The sequence below is a fragment of the Notechis scutatus genome, chromosome 2 (assembly GCF_049901735.1).
Source record: "Notechis scutatus isolate UNSWTSFEM ecotype Mainland chromosome 2, rNotScu1.2, whole genome shotgun sequence".
NCBI lineage: Eukaryota > Metazoa > Chordata > Lepidosauria > Squamata > Elapidae > Notechis > Notechis scutatus.
This window is the reverse complement of record NC_142010.1, coordinates 170,803,272-170,823,565: the sequence shown is the minus strand read 5'-3', so window position 1 is coordinate 170,823,565 and position 20,294 is coordinate 170,803,272. Positions and strand designations below refer to the sequence as shown.

At 42.7% G+C, this 20,294-nt stretch overlaps 1 protein-coding gene across 3 annotated transcripts in view; it reads right to left on the bottom strand.

Annotated features, from left to right (window-relative positions):
* Positions 1 to 797: 797 nt before the first annotated feature.
* The window catches only part of CORO2A (coronin 2A), a 60,761-nt gene continuing 41,264 nt past the window's right edge, over positions 798 to 20,294 (bottom strand). For all 3 annotated transcript variants that reach the window (XM_087957381.1, XM_087957383.1, XM_087957382.1), the window contains 10 exons: positions 15,878 to 15,994; positions 14,478 to 14,627; positions 13,230 to 13,409; positions 10,898 to 11,014; positions 8,081 to 8,185; positions 6,382 to 6,478; positions 5,317 to 5,429; positions 3,904 to 3,994; positions 2,638 to 2,897; positions 798 to 2,135 (listed from right to left, as the gene is read on the bottom strand). In XM_087957381.1, coding sequence (XP_087813507.1) covers positions 2,004 to 2,135; positions 2,638 to 2,897; positions 3,904 to 3,994; positions 5,317 to 5,429; positions 6,382 to 6,478; positions 8,081 to 8,185; positions 10,898 to 11,014; positions 13,230 to 13,409; positions 14,478 to 14,627; positions 15,878 to 15,994 — 1,362 coding nt within the window. In that variant the 3' untranslated portion in view covers positions 798 to 2,003. The remainder of the gene's footprint in view (positions 2,136 to 2,637; positions 2,898 to 3,903; positions 3,995 to 5,316; positions 5,430 to 6,381; positions 6,479 to 8,080; positions 8,186 to 10,897; positions 11,015 to 13,229; positions 13,410 to 14,477; positions 14,628 to 15,877; positions 15,995 to 20,294) is intronic.

The following is a 20,294-nucleotide window of genomic DNA, read 5'->3' as shown; positions in this document are numbered from 1 at the left end:
ATGGTCATGATGTGCACTGAAGATGGTGTTTGATTTTGTTGTATGAGGTGCAATGACAATAAAGTAAACTAACTTTGGTCTTGAAGGAAAAAGAGGGTAAAATAGAAGTGTAAGAGAAAAAAAATGTTAAATTTTATAGGCCAGTGGTGGCTAACCTTTTTGGGCTCCTGTGCCAAAAATCGTGTGTGCGCTTGCGTGCGTATGCTCGCATGCCAGCACTCAGAAGGCATTGCGCCCCCTGCCCCCGGCACATATGCACGTGATCCCCGCCGCCACCCCCCTTACCTGCATTGTACCTCCCAGTTGATTTTCGGCCCGTTTGAGGCCTTTTCCGGCCTTCCAGAGGCTTGAGGGAAGCCTCTGGAGCCTTTGTAGGCCGAAAAAAATAGGCCCATTTTGTCACTTCCGAAGTGGCGAAACGGGCCTAATTTTCGGCCTGCAAAGGCTTCCCTCAAGCCTCTGGCAGGCCAACAAAGGCCTCAAACAGGCTGAAAATCAGCCGGGAGGCGTGTACATGCGCAGTGAGATAAGTTTGCCTGGGGCTTGCGTGCCCATACAAATGGCTCTGCGTGCCACCTGTGGCACACGTGCCATAGGTTCGCCATCACAGTTATAGGCTAAGTCATAAAACACAGAAGCAGTACAGAGGGTGGGTGAACAGTGTTATTTCTGTATTAAATGTTTAAACAATATTCTTCAGTCTTCTGTATTATTAATTCTAACTTATCAATTTCTATTTTTTGGAATTTTCTTAAACCTTGCACAAATGTCTCAAACTATAAAAGTAGTTGTATTTTACAATTTTATTACGACTGGTGCATCTCTGACCCTCCATCTTGGGCTTCATAATCTTTGGAGTAGTTGATCCTGCTCTCAAACAATTGTTGGTGGCAGTGCTTTTGCATAGTCTATCATAGAAATCAGCAAGAAAACAAATATGAGAAACATCAGGTGAAATATTAGTCACAGGCATCAAAACAGAAAACGAAAAGTGAAAAAAAGTATTGCGATTTGAGAGGTTTCAAAATTTTGTTTCTGATAAACAGGATGATAAGAGGATTATCAGAATTAGGTAAAAGTTTCTTCACCTCTGCCCTGAACTGCATAACTTAAAGACGGTCACCAGAGAAAGGAGGAAAGAACCGGTGTGTAGAAAATTCAGCTTCAGACAATTGGAAGAAAGCCATCTTAAGAGCATTAGTAATTAAAACCCCTAGTTAATTTAAGGCATGAAGTGATCCTCAGAGATTATGGGTTGAGATGGAAGACACATTGACTTGGGCTACAGAAGCCTTCCACTCTGGCTCTGATAAGACCACTTCAGCAGCAGTGGTCTCATTTTCTCCATCTCAATAAAGAGCATTCATTTCCAAAGCTTGGCTCTCAGCAGCATCTATTTCTGACTTCCTGTTTAAATTAATGACACCCATTTCTTTGGTCCTTACCCTCTTAGGCATAAATATAATTTTAGAAGAAGATGACTCATAAGACTAAGAAGGTGATGGTTTCGATTCCCACATAAACTCTCCTTGGCTATAGGAAACAAAACTAATTCAGTGCAACATCATTCTGATCCATCCAAGAATGCAGAACAAAAAGAATCCTGAACAATTTGGTTGAACTATTTGGTTCATCACCATGTGAAACAGTTGAATGCTAAACAGGCTGAAAGTCCAAGCAACTGTATTTCCAAGTTCAGTTGCCTACCGGGGACTGAAAAGATGTTCATACCCAGGCAGGTCTGGCTTCCTCTTTGAAGCATCTCCAACTGAGTTATTATGGGACTACTTTGAAACATGGACTTTCCTGCCAAGAACGAGTCCGATAAATAGAGCACCACAAAACTCATCCAGTAACTTCCAGTAACTTCCAGCTTGCAGGATATGGGCACTCAAGGTAGGCAATAGCTTGCCAATAAATCTGAAATTCTCCTTCTAATTTATAATCTCCAAAATATAGTGATTCCTGACAACATCGGTTCTGAGACTCCAAATGGTAGCCTGTCAAAATCGGCGAGAATCCACATGACGGTTTTTGATCTCAAGCTGTAACTGTTTGATCTGAATATCCCGCTGAATCAGCACTTCACGGAGCCGCCGAATTTCTTCTTGTTGTCGATAAAACATCTGCAGCAGCTGGAAAGTAAAGACTTCAAATATCATTTGTGCAATCATACATAAAATCATCTGAGGTCTACCTGAAACTACAGAGTCAAGGAAGAGAAAATGACTATGATGGAAATTTAGACAGAAATATCGTCATTTAACGACCCCATAATCCCTTGTGAGGTGGAGTCTGGACAACTGAATGGAACTAGCAGAGTGTTTTAATAGTCAGATGCCCTTCCTATCACCAATACGGAGTTATTTGAATTAGATAATCAGATAGTTGAATTTGAGAGGAAGAACAGTGTAGAAATGTGTTTTATCCTGTCCTCTATTCAAGTGAGAGGTCATAGCAAAAACAGAATCGGTGAATTGAGCACAAAGAGATATGCTTCTAAGAAATAATTCTGTGTCACTATTAAATCCAGTGAGGCATGCCCTTGTTTCCTATCTTGCTTGTACTTCCTGAGAAAGAAGCTATTTTATCCCATTTACTCACTAACATAACTTTTTCTCGGTCACACTACTGTACCTCATTTTCTGTTTTAGGTGGAGGACATTCGTAGGTATCAACGCCATTAGATAACTTCATTAGTCTGTTTTGCTGTTGTCTTTCCTCGGTCTTCCTGGTCCCCCATTTCTCTTGGATTTCATTCAACTTTTCGGTGATAACAGTCACTCTGTCCCGGCATGGGACAGGCTTGGTTGCTTCCATGGCAATCTCCTTCTCAAGAAATGGTGGTAAAGAATTCAAGATCACAGAACCTGGTCTCAAAGACATCAAGACAGGACCTGTAGGCCACAGAAAAGAATAATTTTGTCCAAGGCAAAGAGGAGCAATAGCAACTAGTACTGAAAGACCCTCAGAACCAAGCCACTAAAACGCAAGAAGAAGAAAAAAAAGAAAATTTCATTCATTCCAAGAAGGGCATTTAGATTAGTGTGCTAGGGCAATGTACGCAACACCAAAGCATTACAATTTTGATTCAGAGCAAGTTGATTCCCTCAATTCACACCAATTAATTTAAATTTTGGCATACTGCATTACCTTGGTTTTGGTAGAGCAAGGCCAGGTGAAATACAGCAATAGGCCTCACCCACAATCAAATTGACTGGAGTTGATACCTTTCTACTATATAACGATACCAGGAAAGCAAATGCTGCACTAACACAAGAAGAGGAGTTGAGCCATTGTCAAAAGATCTGAAGGAAGAATTCTACTCCACACCTATTACACAAGTATTGAATGTAGTTCTTCCAAGATATTTGGAACTCATTTTATGTTCAAAACAACTTAGATTTAAACTAGTTACTTGAGATCATGGGTCAAAGTACTGTACTCTTTCCACAATACCCCAAATTAGCTGGCAATTGACATACAATTCCCAAGAGTGAAAAACAAGCAGAGAAAATTTTGGATGCTTCTCACAGTTGACTTTTATGCATGATTGTTTTGGGGCCCGTGGCATTTACAATTTCAGTCTTATGGCTGAATAAATGGTGTGGATCCTTCACATGCACACCTCTCCAGCAAACAACTACCGTAAAACATTAGGAGTGATACCTTAGAATAGAGATATAGAGAAACAGCTTCTACCGTTATTGCTTTAATTGCTGAAGAACACTGTCAGTTTATTATGAGAATTCTAAACACTGCGATCCAGATTATAATATTGCTATTGTGTATACCTGTGGGCTCCCAGTCTTACGATAGATCTGCCTTTAATGTAATGTGATGCAGGTAGATAAATGAACAAAATCTTTTGTTTCGGACAGTTCAAACAATTGTATCACAAACCTTTATTAGTGCCATTCAGCCACTCTTGTGCTGTCAATGACGGCTGGACTCCAGCTGTCATTGGATAGATGTCCTCTTGGTACGATTCAGACTGCAAAGGAAAACATGAATAGAATAGAATAGAATAGAATAGAATAGAATAGAATAGAATAGAATAGAATAATAGAGTTAGAAGGGACCTTGGAGGTCTTCTAGTCCAGTAGCCCCCAACCTTTTTTGAACCAGGGGCCGGTTTCACGATTATTTATTCTTCCACGGACCGGTACCTGAGTAACGCGAGACTCCACCGCCATCGGGACGGCTCTTCGTTCGAAGCCGCCCCCCCCTCTTCGATGAAACTAAGGCGCGAGCACCCAAACGCCGCTTTCCAACTGAAAACCCGGAAGCACTTTCCAACCGAAAACCCGGAAGTGCCGTCGAAACAAGATGGCGGCGCCCAAGCTTTGCGGCCCGGTAAAAAATGATCCACGGACCGGTACCAGTCCAGGGACCCCTGTATCTAGTCCAACCCCCTACTTAGGCAGGAAACCCTACACCACTTCAGACAAATGGTTATCCAACATCTTTTTAAAAACTTCCAGTGTTGCAGCTGAGAGTAGAGAGTAGAGTCCCATTTCTGTATTTGGGGAACTACAGTATCCTCAAAATGAAGGCCCTTCATGGTATGTTGCAGTGGTGGGATTCCAATTTTTTTTACGAATGGTTCTGTGGGCATGGCTAGGTGGGCGTGGCTAGGTGGGCGTGGCCACGTGACTGGGTGGGCGTGGCTTTTTTCAGCAGCCCTCCCCCCATTTTGGGGGCATTCTGGGCCTCAGGCAAGCCACCAGGGTGGGGGATTTGCTCCCAGAAGGCTTCCGTAGGGCTCAGAAAGGAAAAAAACTGAGCAAAGGGGGGGCTCAAAAAAAAAAAACCCGCGCTTTGTTTTTGGGCCTTCTGCGCCTCAGGGAAGCCTCCTGGGGGTCGTTTTTGCTCCCAGAAAGCTTCCCCGGGGCTCAGGAAGGCAAAAAATGGAGCCTGGAGGGAACGTACAGCACCCCCCTCCGGGCTCCATTTTTTGCCTTCCTGGGCCTCAGGGAAGCCTCCTGGGTGAAGCAGTAAGACAGCGAGAGGAATCCCGGCACAGCTGATCATCGAAACAGCCGATCGTCGGGAGGAGAAAAAAAAACCTTAAGGAGTGACTGGGCAGGGAAGAACGCAGTCAGTGATGTCGGGCATGCACGCAATGTTGCTCATGCGTGATAAGGACTGACTGGGCAGGGAGGGGAGGGGCGACCAGGTCAGAGGCGTGGCCAGCTAGAAGTTACTACCGATTCGGCAACTCACTCCAAATCCTTGCTACCGGTTTGCCCAAACCAGTGCGAACCAGTTGTATACCACTACTGGTATATTGCCAAAGAAGAGATATCCACTCACCCGTCGGGGTACAATCATAGAAATGGGTTCAATCAGATTTTTGGCCGGAATCAGTTTATAAAACCGGAAGATCTCGCAGGCACAGACATCGAGGCCCCTCTTGGGCATCACACCTGACAGCAAAAAAAAAAAAAAAAAGTTATGACTAGCTCATATGACATTCTGCCAAAACATGGGATTGGGAAATCCAATTGCTGCTGTTCTCCTCTGCAGAACAGGATACAGTCATGGAGGAAGGAAACAGAGAAAGCTGAAATCTTTCCCTTGACCAGCACTACACCCCCGGGCCTAGCCAATTTTCTTAAAGAGAACAAATTACTTCCATTTGTAATTTAATTTTTTAAAAAATGTAACTACCGTAAAATGATTCTTCCTTTTCTGATCTTGTCTAGAGTTGCTAGGTAACAACTTAAAATCCTCCCTGTCTCTTACATTCCAGCCACTTCAATTCATTCCTCTTTCAGTCTCATGGTCTAAGAAGGCAGAGCTTGTGGAAAATTGATGCACCCATAATTGTAATAACTTTTATAGTCATAGGCTTGGGACTATCCACTCTCCTTCTATCCGTGGACTGGCAGATATCCACCATTAGTCTTCTAAGAGTTTCTTGCTCTTGTGCTTTCAAATAGACCAGATGAAAACTCCTTAGAAGAGTTGGAAGCCCAGTGAAAAAACAATTGTCAAAATTCTCTTGGCAAAGGTTTTCATTCAACCTTCCACTATCTGGTCCCTCCAGATGTGCTCTTCTACAATTTCCATCACCTCCTGCCAACACAGTCAAGGTCAATGGTGAGGATAATCTGAACCGTAATTCAACGTATCGGGAGAACGCCAGGTTGGGGAAGGCTGGTTTAATCAATATTCTGAGAGATAAAGGCCCAGAAAAACAAATGTCATGAGCCAATGCTTTGCAGCCCACGACAAAAGTGAAGCGAGGGAAAATAGGCTGGATGCTTATTATCTGCCTATGGCCAGCTGCCCCCTCCCTCAATGCATCAGTTGTTCACAGGCACCCTGTTCTGGTTCCCCAGCATACAAACTGCAGTGAAGCTGCTGCAAACTTACCAACTCCTTTCTGAGGGAAAAGGGAACGATATTCCATCAGGTAATGTAGGTATGGTTTCTCCACATTTATCTCATAGTACTTGATGTTCCCATCTCCCTAAAGATAATTGTAAGAGTTAGAAATTCAATGTATACCCACTTCCTCTTCCCAGGGGAGCAGCTTGAGCGTGGATCTGGAAAATCCAGTATTATACTCAGAGGTGAACTTGATTAAATTATTTTTGGCAGTTTAGAATAACATGTGGCTCCTGGTCTGGAAATGGAGTCCTGGCCATTGGACTTCTTTTCTTGCAGCTTTAAATGTTTCGCTGCTTATCCAAGCAGCTTCTTCAGTAGGAGCAAGGAGATGGATTCCCTTATATGCCCTCCAGGGAGGTTTCATTTCTACCTAATCTGGATGAGCTTGTTAGGCAAGGCAAGAAATAATGGATGGAAACTAAACCAGGAGAAAAGCAATCTAAAATTAAGGAGAAATTTCCTAACAGTCAGAACAATTAACCAGTGGAACAGCTTGCCTTCAGAAGTTCCATCACTGGAGGTTTTTAAGAAGAGACTGGACAGCCACTTGTCTGGAATGGTATAGGTTTCCTGCTTGACTAATAGAATAGAATAGAATAGAATAGAATAGAATAGAATAGAATAGAATAGAATAGAATAGAATAGAATACCTTTATTGTCATTGCATTCTACAAATACAATGAAATTTGAAAGCTACTCCAGCCTAGTGTCCCAAACACCACATCACAATCACACTACAGAGTATTTCAAAATTAAAATAATTAAATAATAATTAAAAACCTAGTCTAAAACCTATCTAAAATATATAGTAAGTTAGATAAGTTTTAAAATGCCACTATATGCATAGGGCTAAATCACAAAGGCACTGTTTGATTCAAGACAATTATTGCCTTGGAAAAGAATCTGTTTGTCAATCTATTAGTCCTCATTTTTAAGACACCTACAACGCCTCCCTGATGGTAACAGTTCAAAATATGAATGTCCAGGATGAGACCAGAGGGTTGGACTAGAAGAACTCCAAGGTCCCTTCCAACTCTGTTATTCTGATCTTAAATCTTAACCACCTCACAGATTCACCAGGGAGGCCACACTTATATGACCCACTAGGTAAAGGATTTCAGAGTTGGAACATTTGCATCCCAATGACTCCCTGCCTACTCACCTAACAAGCCTATCTAGATTAGGTGAGAAATAGGGCATATGCCGAGGCCATATTCTACATCAGCAAAAACCATATAGCAATCCCCAACTTTCCTTGAGAGTTCTAATGAGTGCAATCAGACTTGGAGACTACCATCCTTATAAGTTTCCTATATAGCTTGGATCTGAAACTAACACAGGAAAGCATATCAACATCCTAAATTCTGCCAGTAAAAAGAGTGGGGGATGTGGGGAACCAGAAAAATTGCAATATTGGACAAGGAGCACAGCATCTGAGTAGCGTCTCCTGTCTTCAGCCAAGTGGACTTAGAAAACAAGAATTTTTGTTGGAAGGGAGCTGGCAGGCAATATATCAGTGGGAATTCTGGGAGTTGAAGTCCACACTGTTTACAATGGCCAGAGTTGAGAAATACTGCGCTGTAAAAAATTACTGTACTAATCACAGCACCAATTGTATTGCTTTGCAACTATGCAACTTATTGTCACAGTCAATTATTTCCACTCCCGCTTAAGAACTCACCTTGCTTAACACATACAACATATGGGTGTCTGTATCATAGAAAGGGAACAGGAGGCCTGATGACCCATCCACATCTTCCTCGTGTAAAGGCACAGAAAGATCATCCTGTATATACAGGTGATGGAAACAGAAATGACTGCTATCAGGTTTTCAGTGTATCCAGAAAAATCAGAGAACACAAAGAATGAGCATATCCTCTCACCCATCCAAATCATGTCAAATAGACCCTATTCTCACTGCAGTGATACATTGGAATTAATGCTTTAAAAAAAAAACCTTCAGGCTGCAGGTAGGAACTCCAAACAATCAATCAGCTTTTACATACGGATCTAAGAAATGGCGCTGTAGGTTTTCTGTGCTGAAGTCCTGTTTGGAGTGGGGCGGGTGGGAAGAATCCAAAGCAGTCTTCACTGCCAGAAATAATGCAAGGCCGGACTTTCCCATCACAAACTCAGCCTATCTGAACTTGGAAAAAAATAAATACAACTGAAGCACCAATATCATGCCAGGCAGCGCAAAGACAACTGCAACGTTAGGACATAAATAGGACAGGAATGTGTAAAGGTGAAATCTTAAGGCATTCTGCAGGCTTTTGGCTTCCTCCTGGCACTGTAAAAGATGTGCCTCTATCAATGAATGGGCCTTTAACCCTATGATTATATGTTGAGCAGAACCTTCACTTTCCTTCATGTCTCTACAGTTTAAGGCAGCGGTCACCGACTGGTGGGCCACGAGAAACTTTGGTGGGCCACAGAGAAATCTCACCCCCAGAGCACTCCCCCAAAGCAATTAATCCAGGCTGTGCGGAAACACAAGGCTGCGCCGCCCACATGGCCCGCGGAAACCCTCACTGCCCACTCACTCCTTACCCGGCAAACTTGCCTGCTAAATTGCTATTTTTCCGACCATCTGCTGTTCTGCTGTGCCGGGTGATTTAGATTAGCTAGAAAGCAAGAAATGGTTGGATTTCTTGCTTTCTAGCTAGTCTTTAAGATCTTCGGCCCTGCCCCCATCTATTCTCTGCCTCCTGAGTCCCAGCTGATTGGCTGGGTCTTCTTTTGTTGCCCTGCACAAGAGAATGGAGCTGGAAAGCAGGTTAGTGGGGTGGGAAGGGAATGGAGATTTTACGGCATCCTTCCCCTGCCACGCCCACCAAGCCATGCCCACCAAGCCACGCCCACAGAACTGGTAGTAACTTTTTTTGAATCCCACCACTGGTTCAAAGTTACAACGGCACTGAAAAAAATGACCGTTTTTCAGAGTTATGACTTTTGCAGGGCAAAATGCTCATGTGACCAGAATTCAGATGCTTGGCAACTGGTTCATATTTATTTAGCTGCAGTGTCCCAGGGTCACATGATCAGTTTTTGTGGCCTTCTGACCAGCAAAATCAATGGGAAATCCAGATTCACTGAACAACCAGGTTACCAACTTATCAACTGCAAGTGATTCACTTAACAATGGTGGCAAGAAATGTTGTAAAATGGGGCAAAACTCACTGAACAAATGTCTCACTTCACCACAGAGAATTTGGGCTCAAATGTGGCCGTACGTTGAGGATTATCTGTAGTTTCTTTGAACCTGGTCAAATTTTTGTTATGTTGTATGCAAAATTAGGCAGACTCCAACTACCCACTGATAATCCACCATTAATTATAAGATATTATTTTGTTTCTTTTTCATTATCATTTTTTAAATTATTGTTTTTAATGCTTTTATTTGTGATGCTGGCCCGTGACCATAATAAAAATGGATTGATGAGGCAATCAGCCCAACCAAATGGTCAAGCTTTTCCTAGCCTGAACCACTTTGGACACTGGGATAAAGTTTTATCTTTGAATGCTTGTTCATAAGCAACAGCAATAGCGCTGAGACTTATATATCGCTTCACAGTGCTTTGCAGCCCTCTCCAAGCGGTTTGCAGAGTCAGCATATTGCCCCCAACCATCTGGACCCTCATTTTATTGACCTCGGAAGGATGGAAGGCTGAGTTAACCTTGAGCCTGGTGAGATTCGAATTGCCAAATTGCAGGCAGCCAGCAGTCAGCAGAGGTAGCCTGCAGTACTGCATTCTAACCACTGCGCCACCATGGCTCAGCATAAGTTTCCTCTGATATGAAAGCAGGCTGAGAGAAGCCTTCATAAGAAATACATCTAAAGAGAGTGGTATATTCGTCCCAGAGTTACACTCGTTTAGAGCGTAGATGAGGTTGACACTGTCACATCCGAACAGCTAAAAGAATGCCTGAAATAGTCTTTGGTTGTCAGTCCCAGCTCCAGACCAAGAAATCAGTTTCCCAAGTAGACTAAAACTACTTTTGATTGGCTGTTATAATAGGATCTTGCAAGTATAACCGAGTTGTACCTCTTTCCCTTATAGCAGGCCTGTTAAACTGGTGGCCCGCAGGCCAGATATGGAGGCCATGCCCACCTCGGCTCCACAAAGGCAAAAAATCATGATCCGGCCTGTGATGCAATTGAGTTTGAATCCCGTGCCTTATACTTTAGTGCAGGGGTCTTCAAAGTTGACAGCTTTAAGACTTGTGGACTTCAACTCCCAGAATTCCTCCTCCAGTCATGTTAGCTCAGGAATTCTGGGAGTTGAAGTCCACAAATCTTCAACTTGCCAAGTTTGAAGACCCTTGCCTTAATGGGTTAGGAACATGACTGTCTGGGCTGCCTCTGGACATTCTGGAATTAAAACACATTTTACTCCTTGCCATCTTGGCAACGAAGCTTGTACACCTCCATCGAGATCATCTTCCTTATTCTCTACATCTGTGAAGGGATCTTATGGTGTTTTACCATGAAACTCACCTGATCCCACAAGGCAATCTGCCTATTATTCCACCTGGATGTCCCTGTGGTGAGCAGCCTTTTCAGGTTTCCTAAAAACACAACTTTATTCACTCGGTGAGATTTGCTGCTTGCTTCCTGTAAGAAGACATAGCACGTTAAATGATAGGAAATCGAATACCTCAAATATTTCTCCTTTCGTGGAAATCTGCCTACCTTCGTTAATTCTTCAGTCTTCTGAAATCTCTCCACAACCACCCGAGTTCATCTCCCTTGCATAGTTACATTTAGTTGACACAGCAATGTATTTTAAGAAATACTAGCAGATCAATTAAAAAGTAGGCTAATTAAAAGTAGATATTTCCAATCTGTGACCCAAGGGCTTATGCGGCCCTGGATAGCTAGTAATGTGGCACCCCCAAAATAGTAAACTTTTAACATTATGTGCATTTTGTCCCAAAGGTGCTTTTTCAGGAGGCAGTTAGACTTTCTTTTTTCTTTTGAAGTGTTTCAACGACCCTCTAAAACAGGGGTGTCCAACCTTGGCAACTTTAAGACTTGTGGACTTCAACTCCCAGGATTCCTCAGCCAGCTTTGCTGGCTGAGGAATCCTGGGAGTTGAAGTCCACAAGTCTTAAAGTTGCCAAGGTTGGACACCCCTGCTCTAAAAGAATGTAAATAACCAGCCGTCTGCAAGGAATATAAATCCTTCCATTCCCCACTATTCTGTCAGAGCTGAAGAAGCTTCTTGGACAAGAAGCAAAGCATCTTCAAAAGAAAAAAAAAAATAAGGAAGTCCAGTTGCCTCTGAGAAGAGTTATATTATTGGTGAGATAGGTGGCATATAAATGTAGTAAATTAATATTAAACTACCATTATATTTTGTGGTCTGAAGATCTAGCAACATTTGGAAAGCATTTATAAGAAGACCAGCAGATGAGCTTTTTCTTGGGCGGTACAGATTTATGTGAGTGGAGAACAAAATTGGACATAGAAAGACTTGTTAACACCTGCATAACTATTGTTTCTTAGCAATGGAGAATAGTAACCATACCAATGAATAACAAGTGGGTCACCTGCAAAGATTTTTTGAATTTAAGATGAGGCTAGAGCAGTGATCCCCAACCTTTTTTACGCTGCGGCCCGGTATCCCCAACCTTTTTTATGGCGCGGCCCGGTACCGACATCAGCTGGGCGCCGCCATCTTGTTTTGATGAAAAAGTGCTTCCGGTGAGCTTTCTACCCGGAAAAGCTCACCGGAAGCACTTTTTCATCAAAACAAGATGGCGGCACCCAGCAAGCCAGCGGCCCGGTAGGACTTGTTCCACGGACCGGTACCGGTCCACGGACCGGTGGTTGGGGACCCCTGGGCTAGAGGACTCCATGCGCTTTTCTGTAATATAGTTTGAAATAAGTCAAGGGAAGAATTTGATCTCAAATGCTGGACTCTCAGGAAGTGATTTTTTTTTTTAGAAGTCTTCCCCATCTCTAGAACACGACAAGGCTGTACATTTGGGTTTGTCTGACTGCATTTCTCTAAATATTGTAAATCTGGTCCAGGTTCAGAGCCAGTCCTTGTAACCAGATAGCTTGCCTCTACCAATGCTACTTTGAAGAAAGAGGCAATTCGCCTTCTGCCTAAAACCATCCCATAGATCCCAACTACAATCAGCAGCCTCTTTCCTAAGTCAGTGTTGTGGTTTGCAAGCAGCCTGTGCAGATGGCAGCGGAATTGGACAGTGGGGAAGAACAGGGACCAGTTCAGGAGTCTGGAGAGGACTCCGAGGAGGGTCCTGCATCCAATGCAGAGATGAGGCCAGAACCATCTGGGAGTGGGGTGCTGACTCTGCAGCCTCCGGAGTCTGGCAGCAGCGAGACAGAGGAACAAGGGGAGCCTGTTCCTAGTGTACATATGTGCAGAGCTGCTGGAAGGAAAGAGCAGCTGAGACAAAAGGGGCAACTCAGGAGTAAGGCTGGGAGGTGACTGACCCTCCCATAAGGTATAAAGGAGATGCAAAGGTAGAGAAACCTTTGCAGGAAGCAAAGTCGTTCACTCTGTTCGGATTAATCCTTGAAGCTCCGTGTGGACTTTGTACTTCAGTTGATTTTTTTCTAGTTCATTTTGGCACTTTAGTTGTTGTCAGAAATTCAAAGGAGAGAAAGGTGGGTGCTTATCTCGAGGGACTGTTTGGGACTCATTACAGGCTGGGAATGAACATAATTCCCAGCATTGAAATAAAACAAGAGTTGTTGTAACTAAGCGTGTTCGTAATTACGGTCTTGGAAGCCTTGGTCAGAACAGTTAGAACCAGCCTTACTGTTCATGCCAATCGTTCTCCCCCCACCAACATACCCGAAAGATGGTTCCTGCTCGTGGGTCAATGATCCTTATTTTCCTGTCCCTGCAAACTGTGGCTAAGAGGCTGCCATCTGTGTTGAATGACATGGAGAGGATGACATCTGTATGGAAGCCGATTGTCCTTACTGGTGTCTGAATTGTATGTTCTTTGGTATCAATGTTCCAGACCATGACCTGTGACAAAAGTACAAGTATCAGAGAATGTTTTCTGAACTTTCCACCCACCCACTGAGCAAGCAGACTTTGAAAGAACCATGCAACAACTGTGCCCCAAATGTGATGCACCAACAAATACTATCTCATTCAATGCAGCCCCAAATCACTCTATGGATCTCTAGTAGAAGCCCAAGTTCTGACACTTTGGCTGAGTGGAAAAGGAAGAGAAAGGGGGTGCTTAAAATAATTGGAGCAAAAGTGTAATTCTGTAGTGTAGGTCAGGGATCCCCAACCTTTTCGGCGCATGGACCCGGTTCGGCGTCAGCTGAAACGCCAGCTGCCCGGTTCCGGCGTCAGCTGGCGCCGCCATCTTTTTTGGCGAAAAATCACTTCCGGTGATGTCACGGAAGTGATTTTAAATCAAAAATGGCGGCGCCAGCGCTTCTGGTGAGCTTTTTCAGGTAGAAATGGCTTTCTACCCGGAAAAGCTCACCCGGAACGCTGGCGCCGCCATCTTTTTGACGAAAAATTGCTTTTTTACCAAAAAGATGGCGGCGCCCAGCAACCAGCGGCCCGGTAAGGCTTGTTCACGAGCCCCGGTACCGGTCCGCGGACCGGCGGTTGGGACCCCTGGTGTAAAGGTAATTTGCACAACGTCCAAATCAAATCAAAACTTTATAACGGTCATAGGCCAATTTGTATGATAGATCACAAACGCTGTGATTTCAAAAGAAAAAAAATGACCAAAGGAATTGCTTTTTCTCTTACTTGTAGTTTTTAGTTCATATAATAAGTTTACAGATATTCTGTAACTATTTATTAACTATTTATTAATTATTTAATTCTATTCTGGTGCTGTCTGACTCCAAAAGCACTTAGTATTCAAGATGTAAAGTGACTGGATTCATTTTGCCTGGCCAATTTACACTTTATCATCACTGAAGACTGAAATAAATAACTGGAATGGAGTTCTTCCACTGTGGCATAGAGGCTCCTTCTCCTCCATCACCCAAGTTTCCTTCTTCTCGTGAAGAAGCCTAGTAGTATTTCAGGGTTGAAATGAATGCTCCCAAGATCTCAACTCACTTTGTAATCATAACCAGTGCTGAAGAGGATGTTACTTGCAGTTGGGTGCCATTCAATAAGCCCCACTCTTCTGGAATGGCCAAGAAGGTCCTTCTGGGAATCTGTGATGCTTTTGGTTAGCAAATGCTGAGGGATATTCCAGACCTTAACCTATGAGACAGAAGATGCAGCACAATTCAAGAAGGCTCCATTAACCCAGATGATCTCATTCAAGGCAGCAACATTCAAGAGCAATAGCGCTGGTCTACAAATGTTGGGAAATTATCGACCTTCGAGATAAAATGTGTTCATTGTATATATTTTGATTAGATGAATAGAAAACAGGTGGTAAAGATTTATACACAGGCGAGTATATTTGCCTACAAGGGAGTCTAATGATCAAAGGCCTCGTAACTTCTCCACAAAGTATGGTAGAACATTGAAAATGGTACCACATGGAAGTGTATAAATTTATCTTCACTTTGAGAACAGCAAGGCACGTGACTATGAAAAACACATGGAAATTTTGCTTACATCCTATAAAACACTTGGTTAGTGGAAATACCGGTTCGGCGAACCAGATGTAACTTTAACATCCGGTTCTCCCGAACCGGTCTGAACTGGTAGAATACCACCCCTGAAACAGAGTACACAAAGACAATCAATCTTGCTCAAGGGCACCTGTGAATCTGATTTCCAAACTTCTAAATCCAAAACTAGAATGTTATTTGGGGAATTTACAGCGATCTTTTGGAAGGTCTTAGTAAAAAGGACAATGTTAGAAGCGATGCAGATATAACATTGTTCAGTCTGCTAACCATATGCAGCATTAAGATGTCAGAATCTGGCACATGGATTCTGCATCAATTCATTTTCACAGTTAAATGAGATAATGGGGTATCTGTGGGAGGGGGAGGCAAATGTTGAATTGCAATGTGAGCTTTGCCCCTTTTGAACATGCATCATGACATCATCACACACCTATGTGCAGGGGCCGACCTTGCATGGCAATGTTACAAAACTCACTGGTCATCCTACCCAAACTTTTATAGAGTCCATGGTATGCTGCTAAGTGATCATTTGTTCTCTACTGTTTACAACCGTGGTTAAAAATCCATGGGCATGATGTAAACCAGAGGTCCCCAAACGTGGCAACTTTAAGACCTGTGGATTTCAACTCCCCGAATTCTCCAGTCAGTACATGCTGGCTGGAGAGTTCGGGGAGTTAAAGTCCACAAGTCTTAAAGTTGACAAGTTTGGGGACCCCTGATGTGGACTGTGCTATCTAGCTGTAAAGACATAACTAATCGTAATAACAAACAAGAAAAGGACACCTGAGAGATTGTGCTCCTGATTGTGTTCGTGAAGAAATTAAGTGGTATTCTGCCTGAGTTAGGCAAAGGTTCGTAACTCTGACTTACTGTGGTATCTTCCGAACATGATGCTATTACAAAGTCATCGAAGGGGTTCCATTTGATGTCTAATACATTTCCTTTGTGCCCACAGATGCGAGGATAATGAGGGTCAAGTTTTCCTGTCTAAAAACAAATGGAAAAGTTTAATTCTACAATGAGTTCTCTGAAAAGGCTTATTTATCATATTTATTATTGATGATCATCGCGCAGTCAGCCAGATGTTCAGAGTGGGTTTGGCATTTTTGTCTACCTATCAAGTCCTTACCACAGACCTGGGATAGACAAATCTGGATGTTTGATGGTGTTACAAATATCATTGAAGGATGGAAGCTGTTCCAAGTAAAGCCGCCTTCTGCAATTGACTGATGGTGAATTTGTCAATGCCAATGGCGTTCAAGTGTTGCTCCAGTTGTTTTTGGAATTTCACCCAAGGCACCTATTACTATTGGTACTACCCTTGCTTGCCTTTGCCACAGTCATTCTATTTCTATTTGTAGGTCTTTGTATATTATTATTATTATTATTGTTGTTGTTGTTGTTAATCTTTGGTGAGATTCACAGCCTTTGGGGCTGGTTGGTAGCTCAACAGCTCAAGTCCTAACCAAGGACCTAGGAACTCTTAAGTTAGCGTTGGAGGATATAATCTGTTCCAAGTAGTGTTTTTTTTTTTTTTGTAGAATCAGGGTATTCAAGTCTGATAAGTTCAGAATTTCCAAATAGCGAGGTAGCCCTTTAGGTATTGCTCCAAGGCCTCCAATTACAATTGGGATAACACATGATTTCTTTTTCCAAAGTCGCTCAACTTCAATTTGTAAGTCCCAGTACTGTGTGATTTTTTCTTGCTGCTTGTCTTCAATTCGTGCATCACCAGGTATTGAAATGTCAATGAACCAAACCTTTTTCTTTTGAACTATTGTTATGTCAGGTTATTATTATTATTATTATTATTATTATTATTATTATTATTATTATTATTGAAATTTATAATTCTATGAATTATAAAAAGGCCATATTCCTTGGATCCATACGTATACAAACTGATACATTATGACATCCTTGGGAAGAACTTGATGCCAATGAAGGGAAACATCAGCTGAAGAACCAGCAGCTGTGATTTCCCATTGTTGTGTATATAATAATAATGCTAATAAAGCTGAATTTTCCGTAGCATGCATGTTTGTGGTCTCAATTGCTTGGCTCAAAAGCAGGCTGAGTTTTAATTTATCTCCCCTTTTTAAAAATACCAAATGCTTTATTCTTTAATACATAATTCATCGTAACATTACCTATCATGCATGTGCTTGTACAGATAGCTCTCAGTTCACCTTAACAACCATTCAGAGATACGACGACACTGAATAAGGGGATACATAGCTAGTCCAACTCCAGGTCTAGGTCTAAGGGTCGAGGCCTCCCCTGTTACAAAGAGAAGCTTCTATTTATAGCACATGGGAGACAGTCTTGTCTTGTACCCAAGTCATGAAATATACTCTTTTGGATATACGTCTGGACCCCACTGTTGCAGTGCTTAGGAAATCTGCAAAGATGCATCTGGGTTCCCAGGTGTTTATCGGGTAATTTTAGTGTGATAAGACGTTTAGTATAACTAATTAAAAATGATGCTTAAAATGACTTCCAGTGTTGATAATTTTATTTTTCGTTTAAAACTTTGTATGTTTTGTTTTCATTTTTTCCCCCACCACCTTAAATGCTGGCCAAAGCAGAAAAGTAGGGCATATATAAAGTAAGGAAATAAGCAAAAAAGAAAAGAAAAGAAAACCAGCTTCAGTATGAACCTAACACACAGGGCGCAGGGCGCAAGACTTTTATCAAACTGTGGCAGAGACAGGCCAATATACAGATGTAACAGGGTAGATTAAAGGAAGGGGGAGGGGGGCAGGAGCAAAAAGCAGCATCTGGATATCTTACAGCTAGCTTCCTTATACTTAACAGTTTTTAAAGCAGTCATTCCCCAAGAGGAGGCTGTGAGAGAAATACTAGTACGCTGTAAAACAAATTAATTTAATAATGCAAGGCTGCCATCTAGCACAAAGTCCATTATGATTCCTTTATGAGTTATATATGCAAAATACATACAGGTTGTTTCGCATTTACTTATTTATATATATTAGATCAGGGATCCCCAACCTTTTCGACGCCTGGCCCGGTTCCGGCGTCAGCTGGCGCGGACCCGGTTCGCGTCAGCTGGCGCCGCCATTTTTTTACGAAAAATCACTTCCGGTGATGTCACGGGCGATTTTCGTCAAAAAAATGGCGCACCGCGCTTTCGGTGAGCTTTTTCGGGTAGAAATGGCTTTCTACCCGGAAAAGCTCCGCTGCGCCGCCATCTTTTGACGAAAAATTGCTTTTTTACCAAAAGATGGCGGCGCCCAGCAACCAGCGGCCAGTAAGGCTTGTTCCGCGGCCCGGTACCGGTCCGCGGACCGGTGGTTGGGGACCCCTGTATTAGATTTTTACCCCACCTTTGTCACTTTATAAGTTATTCAAGGCAGCGAACGTAGGTAATACTCTTTCCTCTTCCTATTTTCTCCACAACAATAAACCTGTGAGGTGAAGTTTCCCTAAATGCTGAACAAACATGTCCCAGGGACAGTTTTGTTCTGCTACATCCTTATGATGTTGCCTTTCTCTTATTTCATCCCTTACCTGAGGAACTTAAACTTGAAATGAGAAAAAAAATAATACAGGTAATCCTCGACTTACGACCACAATTGACCCAACATTTCTGTTGCTAAGTGAGACATTTATTAAGTCAGTCTTGCCCCACTTTACAACCTGTTTTGCCAGAGTTGCTAAGTGAATCACTGCAGTTGTTAAGTTAGTAACAACTTACTAAGAGTTGCTGAGTTGCCAGAGTTGTTAAGTGAATCTGTCTTTCCCCATTGACTTTGCTTGTTGGAAGATCGCCAAAGGTGATCACATGACTTCAGGATACTGCAACTATCATAAATATGAGTCAGCTGACAAGCATCTGAATTCTGATCATGTGACCATGGGGATGCAATGGTTCTAAGTGTGAGAACTGGTCATAAGAAAACTGGTCATAGTGCTGTTGTAATCTTGGACAGTCACTAAATGAACTATTATGAATACTGGAAAGACAACTTTTAAGCTGCCTCTGCTGTATGCTGAACCTGAGACAACAGTGTCATGAGCATGTATGAATTAAATATATCAGGGATTAACAGTTGGTCACGCCAACATTAAAGGGACCTGAGAATGGGCCCATAAAGATTTCTCACTCTTGAGTTGAGCCCAACTATCCTTTCTTTCAAACATGTATGTATGGGATTATGGAGTCCTGCCCCTACTCTTCTTTGACCTCCATAGGTTCAGGTAAATGGAGATCAAGTTGCATTTGTTATAACAAAATTATACTAAGCTACTGCAACACTTCATACAATTCAGGAGATTAATAGCACCGACATTACAAGTAACCCATGAAAGGAACAGCACTTTATTCACCCCAGTCATAGATTTTTCCAGATTTCGGAGGTTTTATATACAGGTTGAAATATCACCAGGGGTCCTGAAAAGTGGTGGCAGAGGTGGTATTCAGCAGGTTCTGACCAGTTCTGGAGAACCGGTAGCTACTTAAATTTTGAGTAGTTTGGAGAACCAGCAAATCCCACCTCTGACTGGAGATTTTACAGTATCCTTCCCCTGACACACTCACCAAGCCACGCCCACAGAACCGGTAGTAAAAAATTTTGAATCATACCACTGAGTGGTGGGATTCAAATTTTTTTACTACTGGTTCTATGGGTGTGGATTGAAGGGCGTGGCATGGCTTGGTAGGCGTGGCAGAGGAAGGATACTACAAAATCCCATTCCCTCCCCACCCCACTAACCTGCTTTCCAGCTCCATTCTCCTGTGCAGGGCAACAAAAGAAGAACCAGCCGATCAGCTGGGACTTGGGAGGCAGAGAATAGATGGGGTGGGGTCAGTCAGAGGTGGTATTTGCCAGTTCTCCGAACTACTCAAAATTTCTGCTACTGATTCTCCAGAACTAATCAGAACCTGCTGAACACTACCTCTGCTCACAAGCACACAAGCATCCACACAACAGACTAAGTAATACTGTCCAATAGCTTACTGATGGTGGTCCTTAAGTTCATAGTTAAGTGCAATTATAGCTCTGGGATAAAAACTGTTCAGAAAATGTGTGGTCCGAGTTTTAATTGTTCTGTATCTTCTGCTAGAAGGCAACAGTTCACAAAGATTGTAAGCAGGATGAGAAGAGTCTCTGAGAATGTTGTGCAGCTTCTTCAAACAGTGAATGCGAAGATGTCGTCCAGGCCTGGTAGCTGGAGCTCGATGCTATTCTGGGCAGTTTTAATGATTCTCTGTAGAGCATTTTTGTCCGCTACAGAGCTGCTCCCATACCATACAAGAATGCTG